At 30.9% G+C, this 23,009-nt stretch overlaps 2 protein-coding genes and 1 long non-coding RNA gene across 4 annotated transcripts in view; 1 reads left to right on the top strand and 2 right to left on the bottom strand.

Annotated features, from left to right (window-relative positions):
- Nucleotides 1–6,008: 6,008 nt before the first annotated feature.
- bic (bicaudal) lies at nucleotides 6,009–10,644 on the bottom strand. The gene is made up of 2 exons (XM_072523418.1): nucleotides 10,138–10,644; nucleotides 6,009–6,333 (listed from the first exon to the last, which is right to left on the bottom strand). Exons 1-2 carry the CDS (start codon nucleotides 10,505–10,507, stop codon nucleotides 6,209–6,211), a joined length of 495 nt encoding a protein of 164 aa, XP_072379519.1. The 5' UTR covers nucleotides 10,508–10,644; the 3' UTR covers nucleotides 6,009–6,208.
- Nucleotides 10,645–13,204: 2,560 nt separating this feature from the next.
- On the top strand, nucleotides 13,205–14,482 carry LOC140433436 (uncharacterized). 2 transcript variants are annotated; one of them, XR_011949965.1, is made up of 4 exons: nucleotides 13,205–13,520; nucleotides 13,581–13,792; nucleotides 13,855–13,966; nucleotides 14,048–14,482. It is a non-coding gene; the product is annotated as an uncharacterized lncRNA (long non-coding RNA). The 2 variants fall into 2 exon arrangements; XR_011949964.1 differs by having other exon boundaries at nucleotides 13,205–13,792; nucleotides 14,048–14,477.
- Nucleotides 14,483–16,343: 1,861 nt separating this feature from the next.
- LOC140433435 (uncharacterized) overlaps nucleotides 16,344–23,009 on the bottom strand; it is a 67,001-nt gene continuing 60,335 nt past the window's right edge. The window contains exons 10-11 of the mRNA XM_072521440.1: nucleotides 20,507–20,785; nucleotides 16,344–16,552 (exon numbers count right to left, since the gene is read on the bottom strand). Of these exons, the coding sequence (XP_072377541.1) occupies nucleotides 16,433–16,552; nucleotides 20,507–20,785 (399 nt within the window). The 3' untranslated portion in view covers nucleotides 16,344–16,432. The remainder of the gene's footprint in view (nucleotides 16,553–20,506; nucleotides 20,786–23,009) is intronic.

Here is a 23,009-nt window from a genome sequence, read left to right as displayed (position 1 = left end):
CATAGACACCACGGTTTTCAATGGGGATTTTGTCTTTTACGGATCTAACGAGATTGGAATGTCATAGAATGGAATGTCTAAAGAGAAAAGGACTCGATAAGAATGACATTAACATAGTGAGAAATCCCTATTGGAACCAACAGGCTGTGCTAACATTAGATGGAAATGGCACAATGATGATGATGATGCGCAACAGATAATTAGAAGAGTGAGACAGGGCTGTGTACTTTCACCATTACTATTTAATATATATTCCGAAGAGTTATTTACGCAACCACTTGAAAACTGTACAGAAGGGATCAAGAAAAATGGTGAGAACATAAATAACATCCGTTATGCTAACGATACAGTCATTACCGCTGAAAGTGAGACAGACCTGCAGACGTTACTAAACACAATTTGTGATACTGGGGCCCAGTTTGGTTTAACAATAAACATAAAGAAAACAAAAACGATGGTTATCAGTAAGACGGGCAAAGTCATTACAAGGATCCAGATAAAAAATGAAGATATTGAGCAAGAGGACAAAATGAAATACTTAGGAGTCTGGATTACGGAAGATCTGAATCAAGAGCAGCCTGATAGATATGGAAATTTCTGAGTAACCAAAGACTCAATCTGCAAATCCGATATCAGATAGTAAAATGTTATATCCACTCTATTCTTCTTTATGGTGTCGAAGCCTGGACTGTTAATGTTGACTTAATGAGAAAACTGGAAGCTTTTGAGATGTGGCTTTTTAGGAGAATTTTGAAGATACCATGGACCGATCATATTACGAACGAAATGGTGTTGCACAGAATGGGAAGAGACAGAGAACTTTCGACCACCATTAAATGGCGAAAGACAGCATATTTGGGGCACATACTTAGAAATGATAAGTACGAGTTGTTGCAGCGGATTATGAAGGGTAAAATAGAAGGAAAAAGGGGTCCTGGTAGACTACAAATATCATGGCTGAAAAACATTCGCGACTGGACCGGGTTAAACACACAGACGCTCTTAAAAAAGGCAGAAGATAGAGACGAATTTGCAATGGTTATAGCCAACCTTCATTAGTGGAAACGGCACTAGAAGAAGAACGAGATTGAACAACTTCCATCTTCACTACTCACTCTAAGTTAACTGAAAACTTCTCTCCATTGGATTAATATTTCTTCTTTGTGATGGGATCGCAATGTTTCTTTTTAAATTGTGTTGTTCTAGGTTGGTATCTTTTTTATGTGATTAACCTTTCTATAGAATAACTTTAACATCATAAGTATTTATAAGATATAATGTCGAACAAATGTAACTAATTATTTGTTAACGGGTTTTTACCCATATATTTAGTGGCTACATTCATGTACTCCTAGACACCGATGATGGAATGATGTATTCCGAAAACGTTCTGTCTAACACAGCCCGTTTGGGTTTTTAAATATATACCTTTTACAAAGGATTTTAATAAATTTTTTAATATATGGTATACAGCCAAATACAGGAACGTAGATTCCTTGTGGACTTTCTATAGAATTTCCTAATGTTATTATCATAAAAAGTTCTATTCTTCGCTCTAAGTATGTATTTTTCTATCTGTTTCTTGTCCTTATAGTCCTTCGTTGCTGATCTTGTCCTACGTGTTTGAGTTTTTCTGTAGGCTTCGTTTTTAATTCTGGTTTCCTCTCCGCATTCTCCATCATAACACTTATTTCTCCTTCTTATCTGTTGCTCCATACCAACTACTTCCTGTGCTGTCGATTGCATTAGATTTCCTATTTTGTCCCACTGTTCGTTTATATTGGCAAGTACATTTTTAAGGAGTTCTGTTAGCCGTCTGTCCAGGTCGAAAAGTCATCGACCTTACTAGGATCTCTAAGTTCATTAACGTTATATCTTATTTGCTTTGTCCATTTCTCTTTTCTAACTTCTGATATTCTTGCCCGTATTTTCGCTATATTAAGATGATGACCCAAGTTCATATTTGCTTCTCTGTAACTGTAGCATCAATCAAAAAATTTGGTGTCGATTTGATGACTCGTATACCCATCTGGCGACACCCATGTTACGATATTAATACAGATATGGCAAGAACGCGTTTTACCAGAAGATTGGAATACTGGAATTATATGCTCTATACACAAAGAAGGAAATATGCTTGACTGCTCCAACTTTAGAGGGATTTCTCTTCTTAATAAGGTATACAAAATTTTGTCCCTGATAATTTAGGAACAACTGGCACAATATACTGACAATGTAATAGAATCCTACCAAAGAGGCTTTTTGAAAAAACAGATCTACCATTGATCACATATCAGCCATCAGAAAAATATTAGAAAAAATGACCGAGTATAACATAGAGTGCCATGACATATTCATAGATTTTAAGGCAATGTACGATACTGTTGACAAGAACCCAATTATATTCGGCTATGATTGAATTTGGAATACCAAAAGGATTGGTAGAATTAACTAAATTGACAATGAGGAAAGTTGAATGTGTAAAGTGCGGATACAAGGGGATATTTCAGAACCATTTACAACCAACAGAGGACTGCGCCAGGGAGATACGCTATCATGCATGCTGTTCAACCTAGCGTTAGAAAAAATTATGATAGATTCGGGAATAAACTTAAAAGGTACAATATATACCAGTAGTATACAAATATTGGCATATGCTGATGATATCGTAATCACTGGAAGATCCCGAAATGAAACTTTCACACGTGTCAAAAACGCCGTTGAAAACAGACTTTTGATTCAACCCAGAAAACCAAATATATGCCGGCTATATCAAGAGTGCAACAAAATAACTTGTAATACGAAGTGTAAGATGAAACTATAGAAATGATGGAAGAATTTTGCTACTTAGGATCACTGGTAGACTGCAAAAACAACACATCCAAAGAAATAGCAAAAAGAATATGCGAGCCACGTATATACTTACTAATAACCACTGTTATTTTGCCCTAGACCCTCAACTAAAAGCGAAAAGTATGTCAAGAGCAACAAAGGGCATACTTTATAAAAAAATAATACGCCTAGTGCTCACTTACATATCGGAAACATGGGCAATGACCACTCAAGAAAAAGAGTTACTACGAATCTTTGAAAGAAAAGTATTGTTGACCATAGATGGCGAAGTTAACGAACAGGGTCTGTGAAGGTGATATAATATCGAACTCCATAGACTTTTTGGTGATGCAGATATCGTGAAAACCATTAAAATAAATCGCTTAAGATGGGGGGACCACGTTACGCAGATATATGAAAGTGATACTGCTAAAATAATCATACTAAATAGGCCGGTCGGAAGAAGGGGCGACCTAAACTCAGATATCTGGACGATGTGTAGGATGCTTTAAGGAAGATCGGAGTAAGGGGATGTAGAAGACAGACACTTGGTAGCGAAGGACGAAAGAATGTTTTGAGTCTTACGAAGGGCCGTAGCACCAACTAATGATGATACCGGGTGAGTCCATATTTATCAATTTGACACCTTACCCTTAATGTGCAGTATATACCGCGTATATTCATATTTATCGTTCTCCATTCATTTGTTTACCGTTTTTCTCTCTACTAGGTTTTACTGTTCCTTTCAAAAATAGGTTTGTGTCCAAAACTGTATTCTCTTTCCTTTTCTTCCGTATATCTGCCTCGTTAATTACTTGTAGTATAGCTCGTGACAAACCCTAACCAAGACAGAAGTCTGGACCTTGTATCTGGATTTGTTTAATAGTGTTGCTATTTATCAGAGCATCAATTAGGCATAGTCAACTACCTCCCAACTTGGTACGCTGCATATTTAATCAGTGTTTTTAATTTCAGCAACTTTTTGAAACAGTCTAAAGTTTTAGTAGAACATCATAAAAAAATTTGGCGCAGGATAGAAAATCATCCCCTTATCCCCAATGCAAAGTTTCATAGCTATCCGACACACTTTCCAAGTTTTAACAAAATCTTAAAATTCACTCTGCTTAATTTTTTATCCAAAATTTTTTCAGCGCGAGCAATTTTTTTTAATAAGTTATTTGAAGATTAAGATTGTAGCTGTTTGAAATTTGTAGCCAAGGTCAAGAGGTATATATAGATCTAAACCACGTCTCCTCTTGCTCTCCACTACTCCACGCACTACAGACTGGGTGGGAAAATTCTCATCACTGACATGGCGTATCCCAATGGCCAATAGGATCAGTCCTATGCGTATAAGGACATGTGATACACCCAAATGAACACTCATGGATCAACTGAAAAAACACAGAGTCTGCAGCTATGTCATTAACTGTAGATTTGTTAATTAAACATGAAAATCTGAAATAGCAATTAAGAATCTCACACTGATATTATTTGAGATATGTATATCATTTATAGCCGAGTGATCTTTTGTATGCTCCCTTAGACAATAAAAAAAAAGGTTGACTAAATGTGTGTGCTGAATATGATGTGGGATTTCGTCCTCCCCTATGTTTTAAGGGTGTATCACAAACACTCTAAATTTTAGATTTCTTTATTTTCCTTAGTTGCATTAGATTAATTTTTTAAATATTTATTTCAGCTTCATAATGAAGCTGGTTATTTTTCATTATTTAACCCTTAGTCTCCCGACGGTACTTTTAAGTACCACTAAATTCTGGTACTCTTATATCTCAAGCATTGAAATAGATCGAATTTGAGAATTTTCTGTTAAATACATGTTCTTATTATATAAAAAAATAATTATTGCAAAATTAATAACACAAATGCTTTATTTTTTACTGGTACTTATAAGTATCGTCAGTTTATTCTACGACTAAATTACAAATTACAAACTAACGTTATGGTATTCCTCAAACCAATTCTTTTTCCCATTACTACATATGTAAATGAACTTTGCATGCAGAACAAAATGAATAAGGTTTTGATTGCATTCCTTTAGAACTGCATATTTCACACCTTGCACGATGGTCATCATATTGCATCCAATGACGACCAAGATTTTCAAGCCTTATGCTAACTGGTATACTGTATCCGTATCTTTTTCTTTTCATTCTCTTTGGCATTTTATGTAATGGAGAAGATTTGATAAGTCCCATGACCATCTCTCGACGAAATAGTATATCATTGATACACTCTTCCATGTCCAAAAAGTGTTTTGACACTACAAAGCTATTGACATAGCAATTTCAAGCAGGGTCCAAAATAAACGACACTGATCATTTATTTGATAAAATTGAATCCATTTATTCTTTGTAATGAATGCGACAACAAGGGTAAATAATATACGACCGCTAGTTTTCCCGACGGCACTTTCTAAGGATCAGTCCAAAATACAGTTATTTAAATAAAAACAAACCGATTCCAGTAAAATTTTTAATTTTTATTTATTCTAAAAATTATAAACATTGATTGTGAATAATAGTCAGATTCTAATTTCACGATCTGTTTAAATAAATTTAAAAATACTTACCACATAAAATTGCACTCACAACCATAGTTTTCGGCTGATGTTTAAAATTTCGAATGTTATTCGAACGATTCCATTTTAAATACACAATACGATTTGTAAGTACTCTAAAGGATCGTTCGCAATAAACAACGCTTTTAGCTTATTGTAAAAATGTATGACCAATAAAATAAGGCAAGTAACTGTAAAAGAAATCTAAACGTCATGGGAGACTAAGGGTTAAGGACTTTTTTTAATTCATCATTCATTTTTGTACTTTTCAATAAACAGAAAATTCAAAAAACCCTGTGATTTGTTAATAAAAATATATCACCATAAAATATTTTAATAAAATTATGCAATCATGTGATTTCTATAAATTTATAATGTAATAAAAAAATAAAAATGTGGAAAAAAATTTAATAAACTAATGAAGAAAACAGCTTGCCTGTAAGTTAATATTATAAGGCTATAGCATAAATACACTTTATTTTTGTTTAGTAATTTAGTATATTCATTTAAGTAATGTATTATTGAAATATAAAAGCTAACACAAAAATTAAACTTGTCCAGAAAAAGTTCGTTTTATTTAAAATAAAACATCACATATTAGAATATTTATGTATTTCCTATGAAATATCCTATACATATGCCCAAATATCAACAAAAAATCATTGGGTTAGATTTTATGATTTCAACTCATATCAAAAAAATGTTGTCTTCAATTTAAAAACAAATAATCGAGACCAAGAAAATGTGTCAAAAAAAGTTTCGTTTACTAAAAGTAAATGTTTCTTGATCATTATATTAGTTTTCTTTTGGTTTTTCTTCGCCCTCTTTCTTAGTGACTTCCCCTTTTGACGCCTCATCGAAATTTTCTACTAGATCTGGCACATCTTCCTCATCTTCAGGAACGATCTTTCCAACACCACCTGTGATCAATATACTATATTAATATATAATGCAAACATGTGTTTTATAAAAATTAATATATTAAATTATTATATTATATTATTATAATATATTAAATACCTAAACAGTACTTCTGCATATTACATAAATTCAATGAGCTTTTTAGGTAACCTTCTACTTAATAAACTCTAATGAAACAAACAAGTAGCAAAATGTGACTATGTGCTGTGCTTAAACTAAAGATTTACTACCAAATATAAACCAAACGGTGCATATAACATGTGCAGTACAAAACAAGTTGAATTCAATATTATATTTGAAATAAAGCAGCAAATGAGAAAATATATCAAGAAAGTGAGCCCAAATGAGCTTTACATATCATTCTAATCACCATAATCTTTCTTCTCTGTTACAGGTGAACCTAAACCAAATTTTTTTTCGATATTTTTCTATCTCAAACACTCCTTATCTAATTCATTATCAGTTTTCAAGCTGTAGATTCACTGTTAAATTCTTTTTTCTATATTTCATGATTATTTAAGATTTTAAGTATAGTTGTGCTAGGAAGAATTGAAATAACTAAACTAATGTGCTTTTACCCACATTATTATTTGTAAGTACTCACAACAAAATGTATAGCCAATGTTATTGACATTAAGTGTTCCAACAAAAATGCTACATATATTATGCTGTATATGTTTTAATAATATTTTTTTTATTCGCAGAGGTTCAGGTTCAGTCAGCATTAGATATTAACTATAGTATAATATTGAGACATTATGGAGTGTTCTTATGTATGGTAGGTGATGATAAAAACTTTTATCAGGGTGCTTGCTTAGTGTTTGATATCAACTTCATTTAGAAATAATGTGCCTACAGAGTGCACCTCCAGGTGCTAGGTAAGAAAACACCTGATACATAATATTGGTCTTAAGTGAAATATCTTTATTATTCTAGAAGTTCAGAAAAACCAACTGTTTGCCAGTCACTCTATGGCTTATTATCATGAATAAGGAAGCGACAAAAACAAACATATTTTCCTGTATTTATCTGTTGTATGGGCATTGCACAAACAATATGATAAGATTGTGGATCAATTTATGAAATAGCTTTATTTTGATATGAATTGTCTTTCAAATTGTAATAAAATAAAAGTTTATAAAAATGGGAAAATTATATCACAAACTACAAAAGCATGAAACACAAAAAAGGTTAAAGTTTGTTTATCAATCAAAAGCATTATATATAATAGAATGAAAAAGTAGACATTGCTTTATGAAGTGGTAGGTTATTATCACTTAACCTTATGCAAAGTATTGTATTTATGGAAATAAAGAATATGCAATTAAAATGAAAGTATTCACATGTAAAAATACAAAAATATATCTGTCTGATAATATTGTAATTAAATAAACTGGTTCCCTAAACACTCCACCTTGAAAAATATTTTTATTGAGTATTAACCTTCCAATAACAATATATCATATCATTAGAACAACTTTTTGTCCAGATTTGTTTGAGATCCTTATTTAAGTAAAATTTGCACATAACAATGATTATTCATGTACATTCCCATATACATTACTCTATTTTATGGTGTACAACTAAGAAATATTATATTCTACAAGTATATATGCAAAAGAAATAAAAATATTACTTTCACCTTTTCGATGATACATAACTAGCTTGAATTGATATTTCGAACTTTTATTTTTGCAATATGAATTGAACACATACTGTTAAATAGATGAGAAAAAAAGATTTATTATCAAAGATTTAGGTTGCATCAGGTTTATTTCCTTTACGCAGTATTTTCTACCATCCAATAATTTAACATTATTTATGACATTATTGGCAAAAAAATTATATCTTTTCCTATTTACAGAACCTATAACAATGAAATTAAACCACTTATCTATCAACATTAGAATATATGAAACAATTAAATATGAGGAACAGTGATTCATAATAGGAATTTCCTATTTTAAGAGCATTCATGCAAACATTGATAAGCCCAAATTTTGCCATTTTTGAGTCAGGCATGGATTTGGCATCCAAAAGCAAATTTCTATTGATATTTTCATCAAAACTCGTACTAAAGTTGTGTATTAAAGAATGTGATTATTTCCATAATATAGCACTTATATAGGTAAAAACCCACAAGGAATCTACGTTCCTGTAGTTGGCTGTATACCATATATTAAAAAATTTATTAAAATCCTTTGTAAAAGGTATATATTTAAAAACCCAAACAGGCTATGTTAGACAAAATGTCCGAAAACGTTTTGTCTAACATAGCCCGTTTGAGTTTTTAAATATATACCTTTTACAAAGGATTTTAATAAATTTTTTATATAGGTAAGTTAAAGCAAAACTTGATAATTCCTGTTAATGTCATATGGGTGCTATCAGGATATCACTACAGTATTTCCTTATTAGTTTTGGGTTATTATTTAGTGTAAGGTAGAGATGGCACACAAAGTTTTGTGGTTCACATAAAATAGATGGTTATAATGAAGACTTGATTTTAGTGGGGGAAAGCAGTAAAAAAAATTACTAAGTGTAAACAAGAACAAGCTGAGAGGTATTTATTAATGTTCTTTATTCTTACTAAATGTTTTCTGTTGAAGTTATGAATTTAAAATCAATCAAAACCCAATATTTACTTTAACTTCTTTAAACAAAAGTCCATAAAATTTAAGCAAGTTGTGTAAAAATTAATATGGTTTTTTAGGGCTGTTAAAAAAATTTAATGTACGGCTAATTATTATATGAACTAAGTAAAATAATGAACATTTTAAAGATATTTATCTATATAAAAAATTCGGTTACTTCAAAGAGCAAAAGAACTAGTTTCTCAAAATTGGTGCAATTGGACTTATCAACTTTTGCGTCTTCATTTTTTTACAACTCATTTTTGCTAGTTATTCAAATTTTAAATTCATTTGCATTCCCCGAAATTAGTAATATTGTTATTTTCAAAAGAAATTATAATGACTAAGCATTACCTTAGCATTTAATTTTGTAGGATTAGTACATATTCATTCATAAGCCAATAAGAAGAATTAATATTCTAATTGAATGAAGACAAACAGTGCAATGACTTTACTGATCAATGATTATAATTTTTCCAGATATACCAATAATTGTATCGTTTGCAAATGATATATAAAAACTATATGTAATTAGATGAAAATAAGTAGATATAAATAATCAGTCGAATCGCAAAACCATTTTATGAACATTATAAACACTACATAAAGAACCTCTACTTAATATTAGTTATATTAAGATATGAATTATATAAAATAACAATATTCAGTTTAGTGATTGTAATTATCAAATTACTAAATTTACTTCTTAAGTACCATTGACAAGATCTCATAAATTTCAGTATGATATAAGTAATATAAGAGTACAAAAATAATTTCTATATTCTAGGTTTATTTGCAACATTAATAGATATCAATACATTATTACAGTTCAAAAGTAACCAAAATTCTAAGATAAAAATAGACTGCAAAAGACTGACTCTATTCTGTTGGAACTGGTACTCTGCAATGTATTGAAACTTCATCAAAATGCATATTGATAATGAAAAAATATGCTTTGTTTGATAATTTACCATGTATTATGCCTGCAGTGAAAAAAAAGTATATACTTAATACTGCATAGCTTTACAGCAGTGTGCACGTTTTTCAAAAACTATATTCCATTAAGCAAAATGATGAATTTTACAGATACACTAGTTAAATTGAAAAGTAAATATTTGAAACGTTATATTAATGGGGCCAATTAATTTTATAGTACATGTAATCACCTACCTGCATTTGCAACTGTATTTGCTAGTCTCTTGAGCTGGGTGATACCTTCAGGTCCCAACTGACTTAATATACCCGGTAACATATCAGTGATCTGTTTATTCTCTCCATGTCCAGTGATAGCAAAAGTATTTGCCGCCAATGATGCTTGAGTCTTAGGATTATTAAAGTGAATTACCGTGCCATCTTCTTTGATCATATTTACTTCTTCAATGCCTGGAATAGTATTTACTGATAATTTTTTAAGGGACGACTGTAACTTTTTGTCATCAGTTGCTTGTGTAGAGTGTACAACCTTCTTCTTACGCCTTGGTGTGCCCTTTCCTCCGATACGGACTTGTGATTGCATCTTTTTTAACTTTTCGCTGTTCATTTTTGTTATTTTAAAGAACTTCTACCGGTTTAGGTTTACTGTTCTTTTAATTATTCGATAATTAGTTTTATCTAAAAATTGTTAACAAAGCACATGTGCCCCGTTTTTGACCGGTGAAGTTGAAAAGAAAATGGATGATGCTCTACTTCCGTTATGTCAAATTAATTTTTGCGGGAATTTTAAAATCAAACTGATTAATTTATCTTTTGACATTCTTATGTAGAAGTGTAATAAAAACAGCTATATTTCGCATTATATACGATAAAAATCATTTCGCTAACAATGTTGCTTAATTTTTTCACATTCAATATCAACAAGTGAGTTTAGGCATTTTTAAATACATTACCTAAAATATATCTTGTGATGTCATCAAATAGACCAACTTTTTCGTTATATATTTTAAGTGTTGTAAAATTACTATGAAAAAATTGAAAGAGCATTATATTTTAACATAAAATAAGTTATATTCAAACTCGAAAATTTTTCCTAACATCATTTGTTGGATGACGCAACAGAACTTTAATTCCTCTGAGACCCTTCTGACCTGATGTTATTGAAAAGCTTTGTGTATTTAACAATACGTAAAAAATTAATCATTATTTGTGGGTAGGAGATGAGATCATTTAAAGATCGTGATTGTTGTAATGACTAATATATATATATATACCCGGTATTATATATATATTAGTCATATTAGGTATATATATATATACCCGGTATACTAATAACTATGATTATTATCATTATTATAGATAATAATGCTTATTGCTGGAACGTATAACTGGTTGCCTGTCAACGACAGATTAACAGATATAGCAAAGAATATAGACGCTTATAGCTTATAAGCGTCTATATTCTTTGGATATAGGTTTTCAAAAATATTTAGCAACAATTCTCTTAATCTGATAACACAATTTATTGCTTAAAAGAGTTCTTTTTAAAGCAATATACTGTGCCGATATCTCCATGGGGTATACCGACAAATATTCGGATACAAATAATGAGAATATACAATCAACTGTAGGTCATTTGTAGATAATAATTCTAATGGGTCCAGTTTTTTTGTATAGGCCAATTAATTAATTTACAATTAATTAACTATTTTTGGGCATGTCGCTAGCCGACACAAAAATGAAAAGAACTTATTTTTAGATAAAAAATGATAAAAACTAATATAATAGATAGGAAAAGGAAATCTTTTGTAGGGTTTGTATAATTAACAAAATGGCTGGTGGAGAAAGGGATATATATATATATATATATATATATATATATATATATATATATATATATATATATATATATATATATATATATATATATATATATATATATATATATATATATATATATATATATATATATATATATATATATATATATATATATATATATATATATATATATATATAGGTATATATATATATATATATATATATATATATATATATATATATATATATATATATATATATATATATATATATATATATATATATATATATATATATATATATATATATATAAAATATAATTTTGGGAAAACGGGTTTTTGTGATTTATGCGACGACAATACAATAGATACTATTTAATTTTTAAACAAAATGTGTAATAGCTTCTGTGTATAACTTAATTTTAACGTAATAATAAGTAAATATGGTGTATATCGAATATTTTTTGAAAAAAAAATAGAACATATACCTCTTTTCACAAACATTTTTTATTAAAGTCTAGGTAAACAAAACATATCTAATTTAATAGTAACTAACTATTGTTATCTTCTTGGTCAGATGCATCTGACAAAATATCTGTCCATTTATGTCCATTTCAATAACGTCAAAGGGTTTTTTAAAACCACAAAGCCTCACGAGATTCATCCAATATCTTGGATGTTCAATGGGACAAGGATATCGTTTTTTTTTTCAATAATCGAGTGGTCGCTGTCACACTCCATATGCGTGTGACCGGGAGTTAAGAATTTATGATCAATGTGTTCAAGACCTGAATGTTCTTTTAACGCAAGCATGAACATAATGGATACATAACAATTTTTGTTTTGTCCAGCACATATATCGGAATAAAATGTAATTGTTTTTGTCGTGGATGAAAGCTGTTTAACGTGTTTGCTTAAACACATATAACAGAAAGCTTGTTACTCTTTGCATATGTAGGGGGTAAGGTTATATGTCCACAATTGCCTTTTGTAAAAAGCAACCGATGTCTATAGATTCGGAGTTTGGAGGAACGGCCGAAGGTCAAAGCTATATACTAACTTCGACGGGTCTTGACGTGAGTTTCTTCGCCCGCCTTTCTTGAATTATAAGCCATTTCAGCATGTTGCTGGTGTTCGACTAATTTTTTTAGGTTTTAGGTTTTAAGTTTTCGTCTGCCTGAGCAACTCTAATTAACATACAATATCGATCACTTGTGGCGCATGTCGACTTGACATTTATAGTTAAATTCGTAGCTTATCGTCGGTTTCTTTATATTGTTACGATAAATATGACTCATATTTAACCTGTAAACATGTTATTATTCTAATAAGAATTTTCTAGTAGTTTCCCCTACGATAAAACCGGCCTTCTTTGCTGTTCGAGAGAGTTCAGGGGTCAGCACAGGTCAACATCCGTCCGCTTCGAAGGGACTCCAGAACAACGGTTAATAAATATATATGTAAGAATTTTCATTGTGTGAGTTAGCCCCGTATTTATAGTCGGTACTCAAGCTCGTGCTTGAGCACGTGCTCCGCCAAGTCGAACTTACGTCAAAGTCATGCTCAAGTATTTGTTGTGTTCTATAAACGATACTTCGGGTATTCTCGTACAAGATTGATCTCAAGCACGAAAATTAGGGATTTTAAGTAAATTTGATTGGTAACATCCAACAAAAAGAAGATTCTGTCAATTATTATCATTGTCACTAAACGATTTTTAGCGCCAAATTTAACTTTATTGAAGAAGAGGCATGTTGTGTATTAAAAAAAATTAATTTTTAATAAATTATTTTAAGATATGTAATATATTATAAAAAATATGCATTCGAGGGAATAAATTTCAGTTATGTGCATTTTTAGATGAGCGGAAATTGTACTAAATATGCAGTTTATTCAACAAAAGGAAAGGTGTTTATAATCCAGCTGGTAAAGAAAATAATACTGTAGAGAATAAAAGGATAGACAGTGCTTCCTTAATGAAAAAATAAGGGTTGTGAGTACAAATACAGCCTATTATATAACTGCCAGCCTGAGGCAGATATATTAAGGACTTCAGAACAGCTACGAAAAATGTAAAACAAATTGAAACAGAGGTAAAATACTTTTATTTATTTAAGCAAAGTTTTTGTCGTAGAAAATGCAGAGAAACAACAGCATGCTGGCTACAGGTGATGACCCTTTGAAAAAACCAAAGCCTGATGTAGTGCTGGAGTTTGTGAAAGTTGCTGTTCCCGACATATAGATATGTAAGCATCGACTGTCCCTGGGACAGCACAGTATTTGGAAGAGGTAAATTTACTATATACTCACACTTAGTATAATTGCAGGACAAAAGGATGCCCACCAGCTAGGAGGACATGTTAGTGTAATTACAATAACATCAGAAGTATCTGACTTCCTCCATTGCTTTTCCAGTTCAAAATAAAGAGTTGTTATGTATGATAATTTTGATAAATCTTACCTGTACATTTAATAATAATTTCAAGTAATACTTGTAATATGACACCTGTTGTTCCTAGAGAATGTCAATGTTCTTCAAATGGTAAGTAATCTTAAATGTACTTATGGCAATATGTAATAATAATAAACACTACTAGGTACCAATGAAGTAATGGCTATTATAATTGCAAATAAAAAACATTTGCCAAAAAAAGGTTTGAATTATTCCAAAGGTTAATAGTAATCCATAGTTATGGATTTTTAAAACAATCATTTATATATAACTATTCTTATTTTGTACTTAATGTATGTATTGTATTGAAAACTGTTAAAAATTCTAAATGTAAATACTAGTTGTGTGTATATTTTTTGGTCATTTTATTTAATGTATACTATGGTGGTTGTAAAGCGATTATTATATTATTTTATATTTAACAAGCATGATATTATTCCATTTTTTAGTTTTATAAATTGTTACTTTCAAATTTACTTATCGTGAAGGTTTATAAATATATTTTTAAATAAAGAATATTAATATTTTAAATGTGTAATTAATTTTAAATTTGATAAGGAAAGGTTTTATGAAAGGAATAAACACTTATTTAAAAGGAGGGAGACAACTTGAAATCAATAAAGATATACTTGCTTAAAAGATATACTTGAGTATAGTATAACTCTCATTTATTTTAAATTACATATAAAAAATACATTTTGACAAACAAAATAAAAAAGAATTACATTTAACATAATATAAGTATTCAATAATATATTCACATTCTCATGCATAACATTGTTGAATAAAAGTCTCCTAAAATTTAAACCTTGTTCCACATCATTAACATTTCTATTTACTGGCACATCAGTATTTTCTAGAAAATCATCATCACTATCAATATTTTCCTGTAAAGATATATTGCAGAGTACTACTGTAGCACTTATTATTGCAAGATATGTATTTAATTTCATTTGTAGGCCTCATTGCAGACAGGGAAACCATATTTTCCAGGTTCTAAATAGCCTTTTGGTAACATTTTCTACATGTGTGCACTATTATATCTATTTTGTTGATCATTAGCTAAAAATATATCTCTATCAAATAACCTATTTTTTTGTTTAGCCTATTATCAATAAATACCTTGCTTTAATACTGGAGTAAGTAGATAGTGCCTGTGCTGCATGCATATTCACTATTCATAATAATTCACCTATTAATAATACTGGAATTTGTCCTGTTTCCATTTTAACTCTTATCAACTTTGATCAAATATTAAGCTGCCATGACTTTATCCTGGATGTTGAACAACAATATCCATAAATCATCGCAAAAAACAAAAATAAAATATTGTATTGGAAGCGAATTGAAAAAAATATAAAAATAAACAAACAAGTTAGGTTAGGATCCCGTGCTCAAGGCAGGTCGATCCGATGCTTGAGCACGAGCTGTCATTTTTGTGTACTCAAGCCCGATTTCGTACTTGAGATTCGTTTATAAAACACAAAAGCGACTCAAGGTCGACCTCAAGCATCGACCGATACTTGAGTACCGACTATAAATATGGGCCTTAGTCTGAATAATAATATCGAGTCGAGTTTGAAATGTAACGCGCGTATTGTCGGGAATATAAATTGTAATAAATGTTGTAAATAAATTATATAATTATAGTGTGAAATAAATTAGTGTAATATTGTACAAATAAAGACTTTAATAAACTAAGTGTTAAAATATTTTATAATAAATAAAGTTAATAAATTAGACTAATAAACTCAGTTCAGTATCATTTGCAGTTAGCACGCGCTTCTAAACCTTGCGCAAGACTGACCGGAGGCAACAAGAAATAAAACACGCCACCCATAAACCGTCAAAAACCAGTTACAATACAACTGCTTATTTCCATCTATTCGGGAGGTATTATACCTAATGGTGTTTGACGGGTGGGTTGTGGATCGGGAAAGGGGACGGTAAACTGATCTTACCCCCCTGACAAATCTTCTAGTTCCGGCACTAGTTATTTGATAATTATTATAATATACTTTGCCAGTAAAATAACAACCACTCTTCTTGTAAGGTTGATTTAATTATAAATTCAATCTTAAAACTTTAAAATGTAGGTAGTTTCGCGAAGGATAATTAAACATTCATAAGTAAATAGTGCTAGAATTAAAAAATCTGTATTTATCATAAAATATAAAAAATTATGGATAACATTTTTTATCATATATTTTTTTATTGTCTAAAGCTCTCATCTTTATTACTTTGCTTCGTTCTTTCTGCATTATTTTTTAAATTGGCCTATTTGAATTTCGGAAATTTCAATTGTTTCAATTAATTTCTCAGGTATGGTTTCATCCACGTGAAATTCATTCAATTGAATAGAAGCTGCAGACCCTTTGATCTAAAATATGAAATGAAATTTAATAGTTGCTTTATATTTTGTTATTATAGAGATTCAGACAATGTCAACTGTGACCACTTATAATAATCTGTCAGCGGATAGTGACAACGGCAGATCATCAATAATGATATTAATGATAAGAAAACTACTGTTATATCGAGGAATGTGATGGAGCACCGAATACACGCACACAATAGGGCACGCAATGGTTGGTGTGCTTGGTATTTACGACGTAGAATATTGTTTATCTTCTTATAATACAATAGCAACATTGTAACTATACTCTCTTAGTTGAACACTATGGACTACCTAAGCTCTGACCTCACAATATGCGGGGATTTTAAAAAGCTTTCCAAATATTTCTAATTTTGAAGTTAGACTTCTATACGCGCGCTCCAAGTTAGAAATTTGTACGGGAGTGAATCGGTGAAATCATTACATATGCAAGATAATGTGTAAGAGAGAGACAGAAGATATATTTTCTCTCTCTTCCTCTCTCGAGAATAAAAATGTTCCTTTTGTATATATATTTAATATTATATATATATATATTATATATATATATATATATATATATATATATATATATATATATATATAATATATACACGACATATATATATATATATATATATATATATATATATATATATATATTATATATAATATATAATATATAAACGACTTTTGGTTATGAACATTTGTTCTATGCGATTGGAATTATTTATCGTTCGTGAATTTGTGAGGTAAGAATATCAAAGTATTAAGATATTTATTATCAATGTTCATGTTTTAAGGTTATGTTATTGTTTGATTAAAACTTTATTTATTTTTTACTGTATTTCAAAGTATTTTGGTGTTGTTTTTATCGGGGTTATTCCAAAATGAATCAATAAATCATTAAATTTATTTACGAAGTTAAAAATATTTCAATTACTGTTTTATTATTTTTTTAAGTGCTAGTGATTTTATCCTATAAAAGACTAAATTTAATATATTCGTTTTCTTGTATTTGCTTCTGTAGGAATTTGCTTCTTATTACTGAAAAATTCAGTAATACTAGATATCTTTAACACGTGTGTACTAACCATTATATGTCCAGATCTAAAAAATAATAAAATCAAAAACTATTACGACATTCAAAAATATTTTTTTAAAACACTTATTATGGAAATTTGATAGAAAGGTTTCCACAGAATATTACCTATATTACAACTTAGACTACGAGAAAAACAATATCTTTAGTCTTTTACAGGATAAAATCACTGGCAAGGAAAATAGAATAAAACATTAATATAAATATTTTCAACTTCGTAAATAAATTCAATGATTCAATGATTCAATAAAAACAACAACAAAATACCTTAAAATACAGTAAAAAAATAATTAAAGTTTTAATCAAACAATAACATACTTAACCTTGAAACATGAATATTAAGAGTAAATTTCTTAATAATTTGATATTCTTACCTTACAAATTCACGAACAACAAATAATACCAATCGCACAGAATACATTTTCATAACCAAAAGTCCTTATTTACTCTTTACACCATTAAAAAAACAATATTTCCAACTTCTTATGGAACAAATACACACAAAATAGATTTGTTTGGAAAGGTTTTCTAAGCCCCATCATTGTGACATCAGACTTAGGTAGTCCATTAGGTAAAAATCTAAAGGTGTCCCCACCAGCAATGGAAAAACCGAAGGCAGGCCTCGAGGCTCAAGGACTCAAGAAAACTTCTTTTTGTGTATGGAGAATTCTCTGAGGTATTCCTGCAGGTCTGTTACCTGGAGGCCTGCAGAATATTAAACATCAATGAACAGTTAAAAGAATGGGAAAACTATTTTTCTGAATTATTTGAAGATGAGAGAGTAGAACACTATACACCGATTGCTATATCAGGTCCATCTATAACAGAAAGTGAGGTTACACGTTTAATACAAACGGCAAAAAATGATAAAAAGCACTTTTCCCCGATGAAGTAAGTGCTGAAATACTAAATTTTTTGCCAGAAAATGGAATTAAAGCTCTGTGTAATATCTTTAACAGAATTTATGACAATGGGATATTACCAACTGATTGGTTAAAGTCGAAATTTGTCACAATACCTAAGAAACATCGTCCAAAGACATGCGATGATTATCGGACAATAAGTCTGATGAGTCACGTTTTGAAGATCTCCCTGCGAGTAATACACAGCAGAATTTACACGCTGTTAGAGGAAAGAATTAGCAATACTCAATTTGGGTTTAGGAGTGGCTTGGGTACAAGAGAAGCCTTGTTTAGTATACAGGTGCTAGTACAGAGATGCAGAGATATAAATCAAAATGTGTACATTTGTGCAATCGATTTTGAAAAGGCTTGTGATAAGGTCCGACATAACAAAATGCTAGAAATATTGGAATCAGCTGGATTGGACGATAAAGATCTACGAATAATTACAAATCTATACTGGCATCAAGTGGCAAGAATAAAGGTTGAACAAGAACTGTCGGATGAAATAAATATAAAAAGAGGAGTGAGACAAGGCTGTATATTGTCGCCTTTACTTTTTAACTTATATTCGGAGGAAATATTTAAGGAAGCCTTAATGGAGACAATCGAAGGTATTATTGTGAATGGAGTAACCGTCAACAATATTAGATATGCCGACGATACCTTAGTGCTTGCTAATTGCAGAGAAGACCTTCAAAATCTAATGAAAAAAACAAATCAGACTTGTGATCAGTATGGATCAACGTTATATGGACTCAACGTTAAGAAAACTAAATATATGATAGTTAGCAAACAAAATTATATACAGGATGACGGTATAAAAGTCGGAGATGTCACACTGGACAGAGTAGAGAAATTCGTGTATCTCGGCAGTAATATCAATGAGAGCTGGGATCCAACCACAGAAATTAAAAGCCGAATAGAACAAGCCCGAGCTGCCTTTGTAAAAATGAGAAACGTATTTTGCAGTTACGATCTTAGCATTGACCTTAGAGTTCGAATGGCATCTTGCTACATCTTTCCTGTCCTGCTGTATGGAGTGGAAGCGTGAACTGAAAATAAGCTGGGTCGACAGAGTTAGAAATGAGGAGGTCCTTAGACAGCTGAACCAAACAACACAACTGATCAATATAATAAAGAAACGCAAGCTGGAATACTTCGGTCACATTATGAGACACCCTGAAAAATATGATCTTTTACATCTGATCATTCAGGGAAAGATCCAAGGTAATCGTGGTCCTGGTAGAAGAAAAACATCATGGCTGAAAAATCTAAGGCAATGGTATGGAAAATCAACTACATCGTTATTTAGAGCTGCTGTCAATAAAGTCACGATAGCGAATATGGTAGCCAACATGATATCCAACGATCGATAACGGTCATGGAACTAGAAGAAGACAGCTGTTTCGGCTGATTGTCTTTCTCAAGTGATCTATTTTTGGTGGTAATAGAAAAACAAATTCTATATATGCACTTCACCTTCTAAATCATAATCATACTTTTAATGACAAATTTCAAAATCTTCACATTCAAAATAAAGGCCTTAAGCTATCCTTGTTAGAATCTGTGGAAATTAACAAATTAAAGAACACAGATATAATTCTGAATGACCAACTTCAGACAAACAGTTCTCCCCTCTCCAACCTATTTCATTAAAGACTATAAAGTGTAAACGCATGCCAAAAATAGATCACTTGAGAAAGGCAATCATCCGAAACAGCTGTAGTGTTAAGATTTTATAATAAATGTTGTGGAAGTTTTGAAAACAAAGTATTCAGTGTTTTATTGTTACATAAAATGAATTTCCATCAAGTAACGGTCGAGTCCATCAATTATTTTTGAAATCGTCAAAAAATTAATTTTTGCATATATGCCAAGCACAGTCGGTATTATCAAAATTCCGGTAAGTTATTACAACACTCATAATAACCCATACTAACAATATGTACTTACTAATTCCGTAGGGCTTGAACATTTTACTGTAGGCATTGGCAAATTAAATTTTTCTTTACAAAATGTATCAAAATTGCGAGTTAACTCTTCTTTTAAATCCCTTCGGCGATCTAAATATATTTTTAATTCAGACAGATATCTGAAAACTATTTCTTTTTGGTGTATGTGGTCTTTCTCAGCATTGTCTTTTTTTTCTTTACATTTGGCTTCTGCTTCCATAAAAATAGCTTCGGTGTATTTATCACTATCAGTCGATTTGAATTTCATTATCATTTTGGTCTGAAAATAAAGAATTAATTTAAATTTCTTCTACAACTTTGCAAGAAAAACCCAATTACTACTTCAAAAATAGACAAAGTACGAGCTTAATATTGGCACTGCTGATGTTTGCGCTTTTAGCCGCTTTTGACTCTTTTTCTGCTGGTGTCTACTTAGCAGCAGATGAAATTTGAATAAAACAGTGTTTTTATTTTTATAAAAATTCAAATATTCCTGCTCCACTTCAATTGACGCGCAGTCAATTTTGATCAATTTTTATTTAAAATAATATATTTAATAGCATTTGTGAACAAAAAAATTCTACGCTAAAAGGATGTTTATTAACCAAAGAATTTGATAAAAAACATGTGAAGCAACGTAGATACTATCAGCAATGGTAACAAAAATAACAAACATGGAAGGTGCTTAAGTACTTAAGTCATAAATAAACAAAGATAAAGCAATCGTACCGGATGATATCCCTGAGAAGCTTGGACAGCTTTAGGAGAGGCAGGCACTAGTTGGTTAACAGCTTAATTTACTAGAATTATGGAAAAGAGACAAATTTCAGGCGATTCAAGAAGCAGTATATTAGCACTTGTTTACGAAAAACAAGAAGATATTCAACAATTCACAAACTACAGGGCCATCCTACTAGGCATACTACATACTACTTAGGCAAACCAAGCTCTCACCGTTAGTTTTTTTATTAGTCAATATTGGATTGAACTCTTTTAATCACTGTATTACTCATAGTTAAAATTATATCGGTGAGTGATCAGAGTTCATGTCCCAGCCGTCATTGATACCCAGATAATTAGCTGAGATATTTTTGTAAATAAAGAAATCTATCAGGTCGGGAATTTTGTTCCTATCGGTAGGCCAGTATGTTGGCCTACCAATAGAGACTACTTCACCCTTTTGTTCCTTAACAGCTGACAACAGTCCTTTTCCTTTAGTTGTAGTTAGCCTAGAGCCCCAGTGGGTATTCTTTGCATTAAAGTCGCCATCGATGATGTATCTTTTTCCTAAAGTGTTCATAAACTCTTTATATTGTTCTCTTTTAATGGAATGTCTAGGAGGACAATATATTGAACTTATATTTACGGTATGTGTTTTCATCTTCACACAGACTGTTTTGTATGTGCTCAGTTACATATTTTAATTCCTCATGATGCAAGATGTTATCTTTAATTATGATAGCGCTTCCTCCTTTAGCTGTATTATCTGGGTGTACAGTAGAATATACTCTATATACCCTAAATTTTACATGTGACTGTTTAGTGAAGTGTGTTTCAAAAACGAGACACAGATCAATTTTCTCAATGTCTAGTACTGCTTGCAGCTCGATTTGATGTTGTAACAGTCCATTTGCGTTCCACGCCATTATTCGGAGGTCCTTTAGCGCTATGCTCTAGTCGGGTAACTCTGATATCGATTTGAGTTATTTTGTCATCAATCTTGGTGAGCTTTTCCAATATCATTTTTAATGTAATATCAATTTCTTTTTCTTGTTGCGATGATGCATGTCTCCTTGCATTCTTTGTTACATCGCTGTAACTTCTATGTTCACTGATCTCTGCCGTTTTTAGTTTGTTTGCTTTCAATAATTCTATGGGGCGCTTTTATAACAATGTCTTTGTTTATTCTCTCGTTTCTCATTGTTTGTAATTTTTTAGCTACATAACATCCGCGGTAGTTTGCAGGATGGTTTTCTCCACGATAAACACATTTTGGTTTATCTTCCGGTGGTTTTTGGCAATCTTTAGTAAGGTGTTTACCAATACATTTTACACATATTTGCTCCTTTTTACAGTATTTCCACGTGTGTCCGTAAGCCTGGCATCTTTTACATTGTGGGACTAATTGGGAACTCCTTAATGGCTTGATTTCAACTCTCGTACTAAGTATGTCTGTTATGCCGTAAATTCTATTTATATCTTCATCCTGTCTAAATGTTAGGATGAACATACATACGTCTTCCAAAATAACATACTTTTCTTTGTTCGAGTCTCATCTTCGATATGGCCTTCCCTTTTGGAGTTCTAGTACATCTGCTACTTCAAAAATCACGGTATTTTAATTCTTGCCTCTTTATGTATTCTAGAAACTGTTTGCTTAATTCGTAAACACCTACATGTTTTTCCAGCAAGACCTAATCATGACTACTCCACCAGAAATTCAAGCTCTGATGTGTATTTGCCGATCCCGTCCACTGAGTTATAAAGAACTTTATATTGTAGCG

This window comes from Diabrotica undecimpunctata, chromosome 2 (assembly GCF_040954645.1).
Source record: "Diabrotica undecimpunctata isolate CICGRU chromosome 2, icDiaUnde3, whole genome shotgun sequence".
NCBI lineage: Eukaryota > Metazoa > Arthropoda > Insecta > Coleoptera > Chrysomelidae > Diabrotica > Diabrotica undecimpunctata.
The sequence above is the reverse complement of the archived record's forward strand: the minus strand, read 5'-3'. Positions and strand labels throughout refer to the sequence as shown.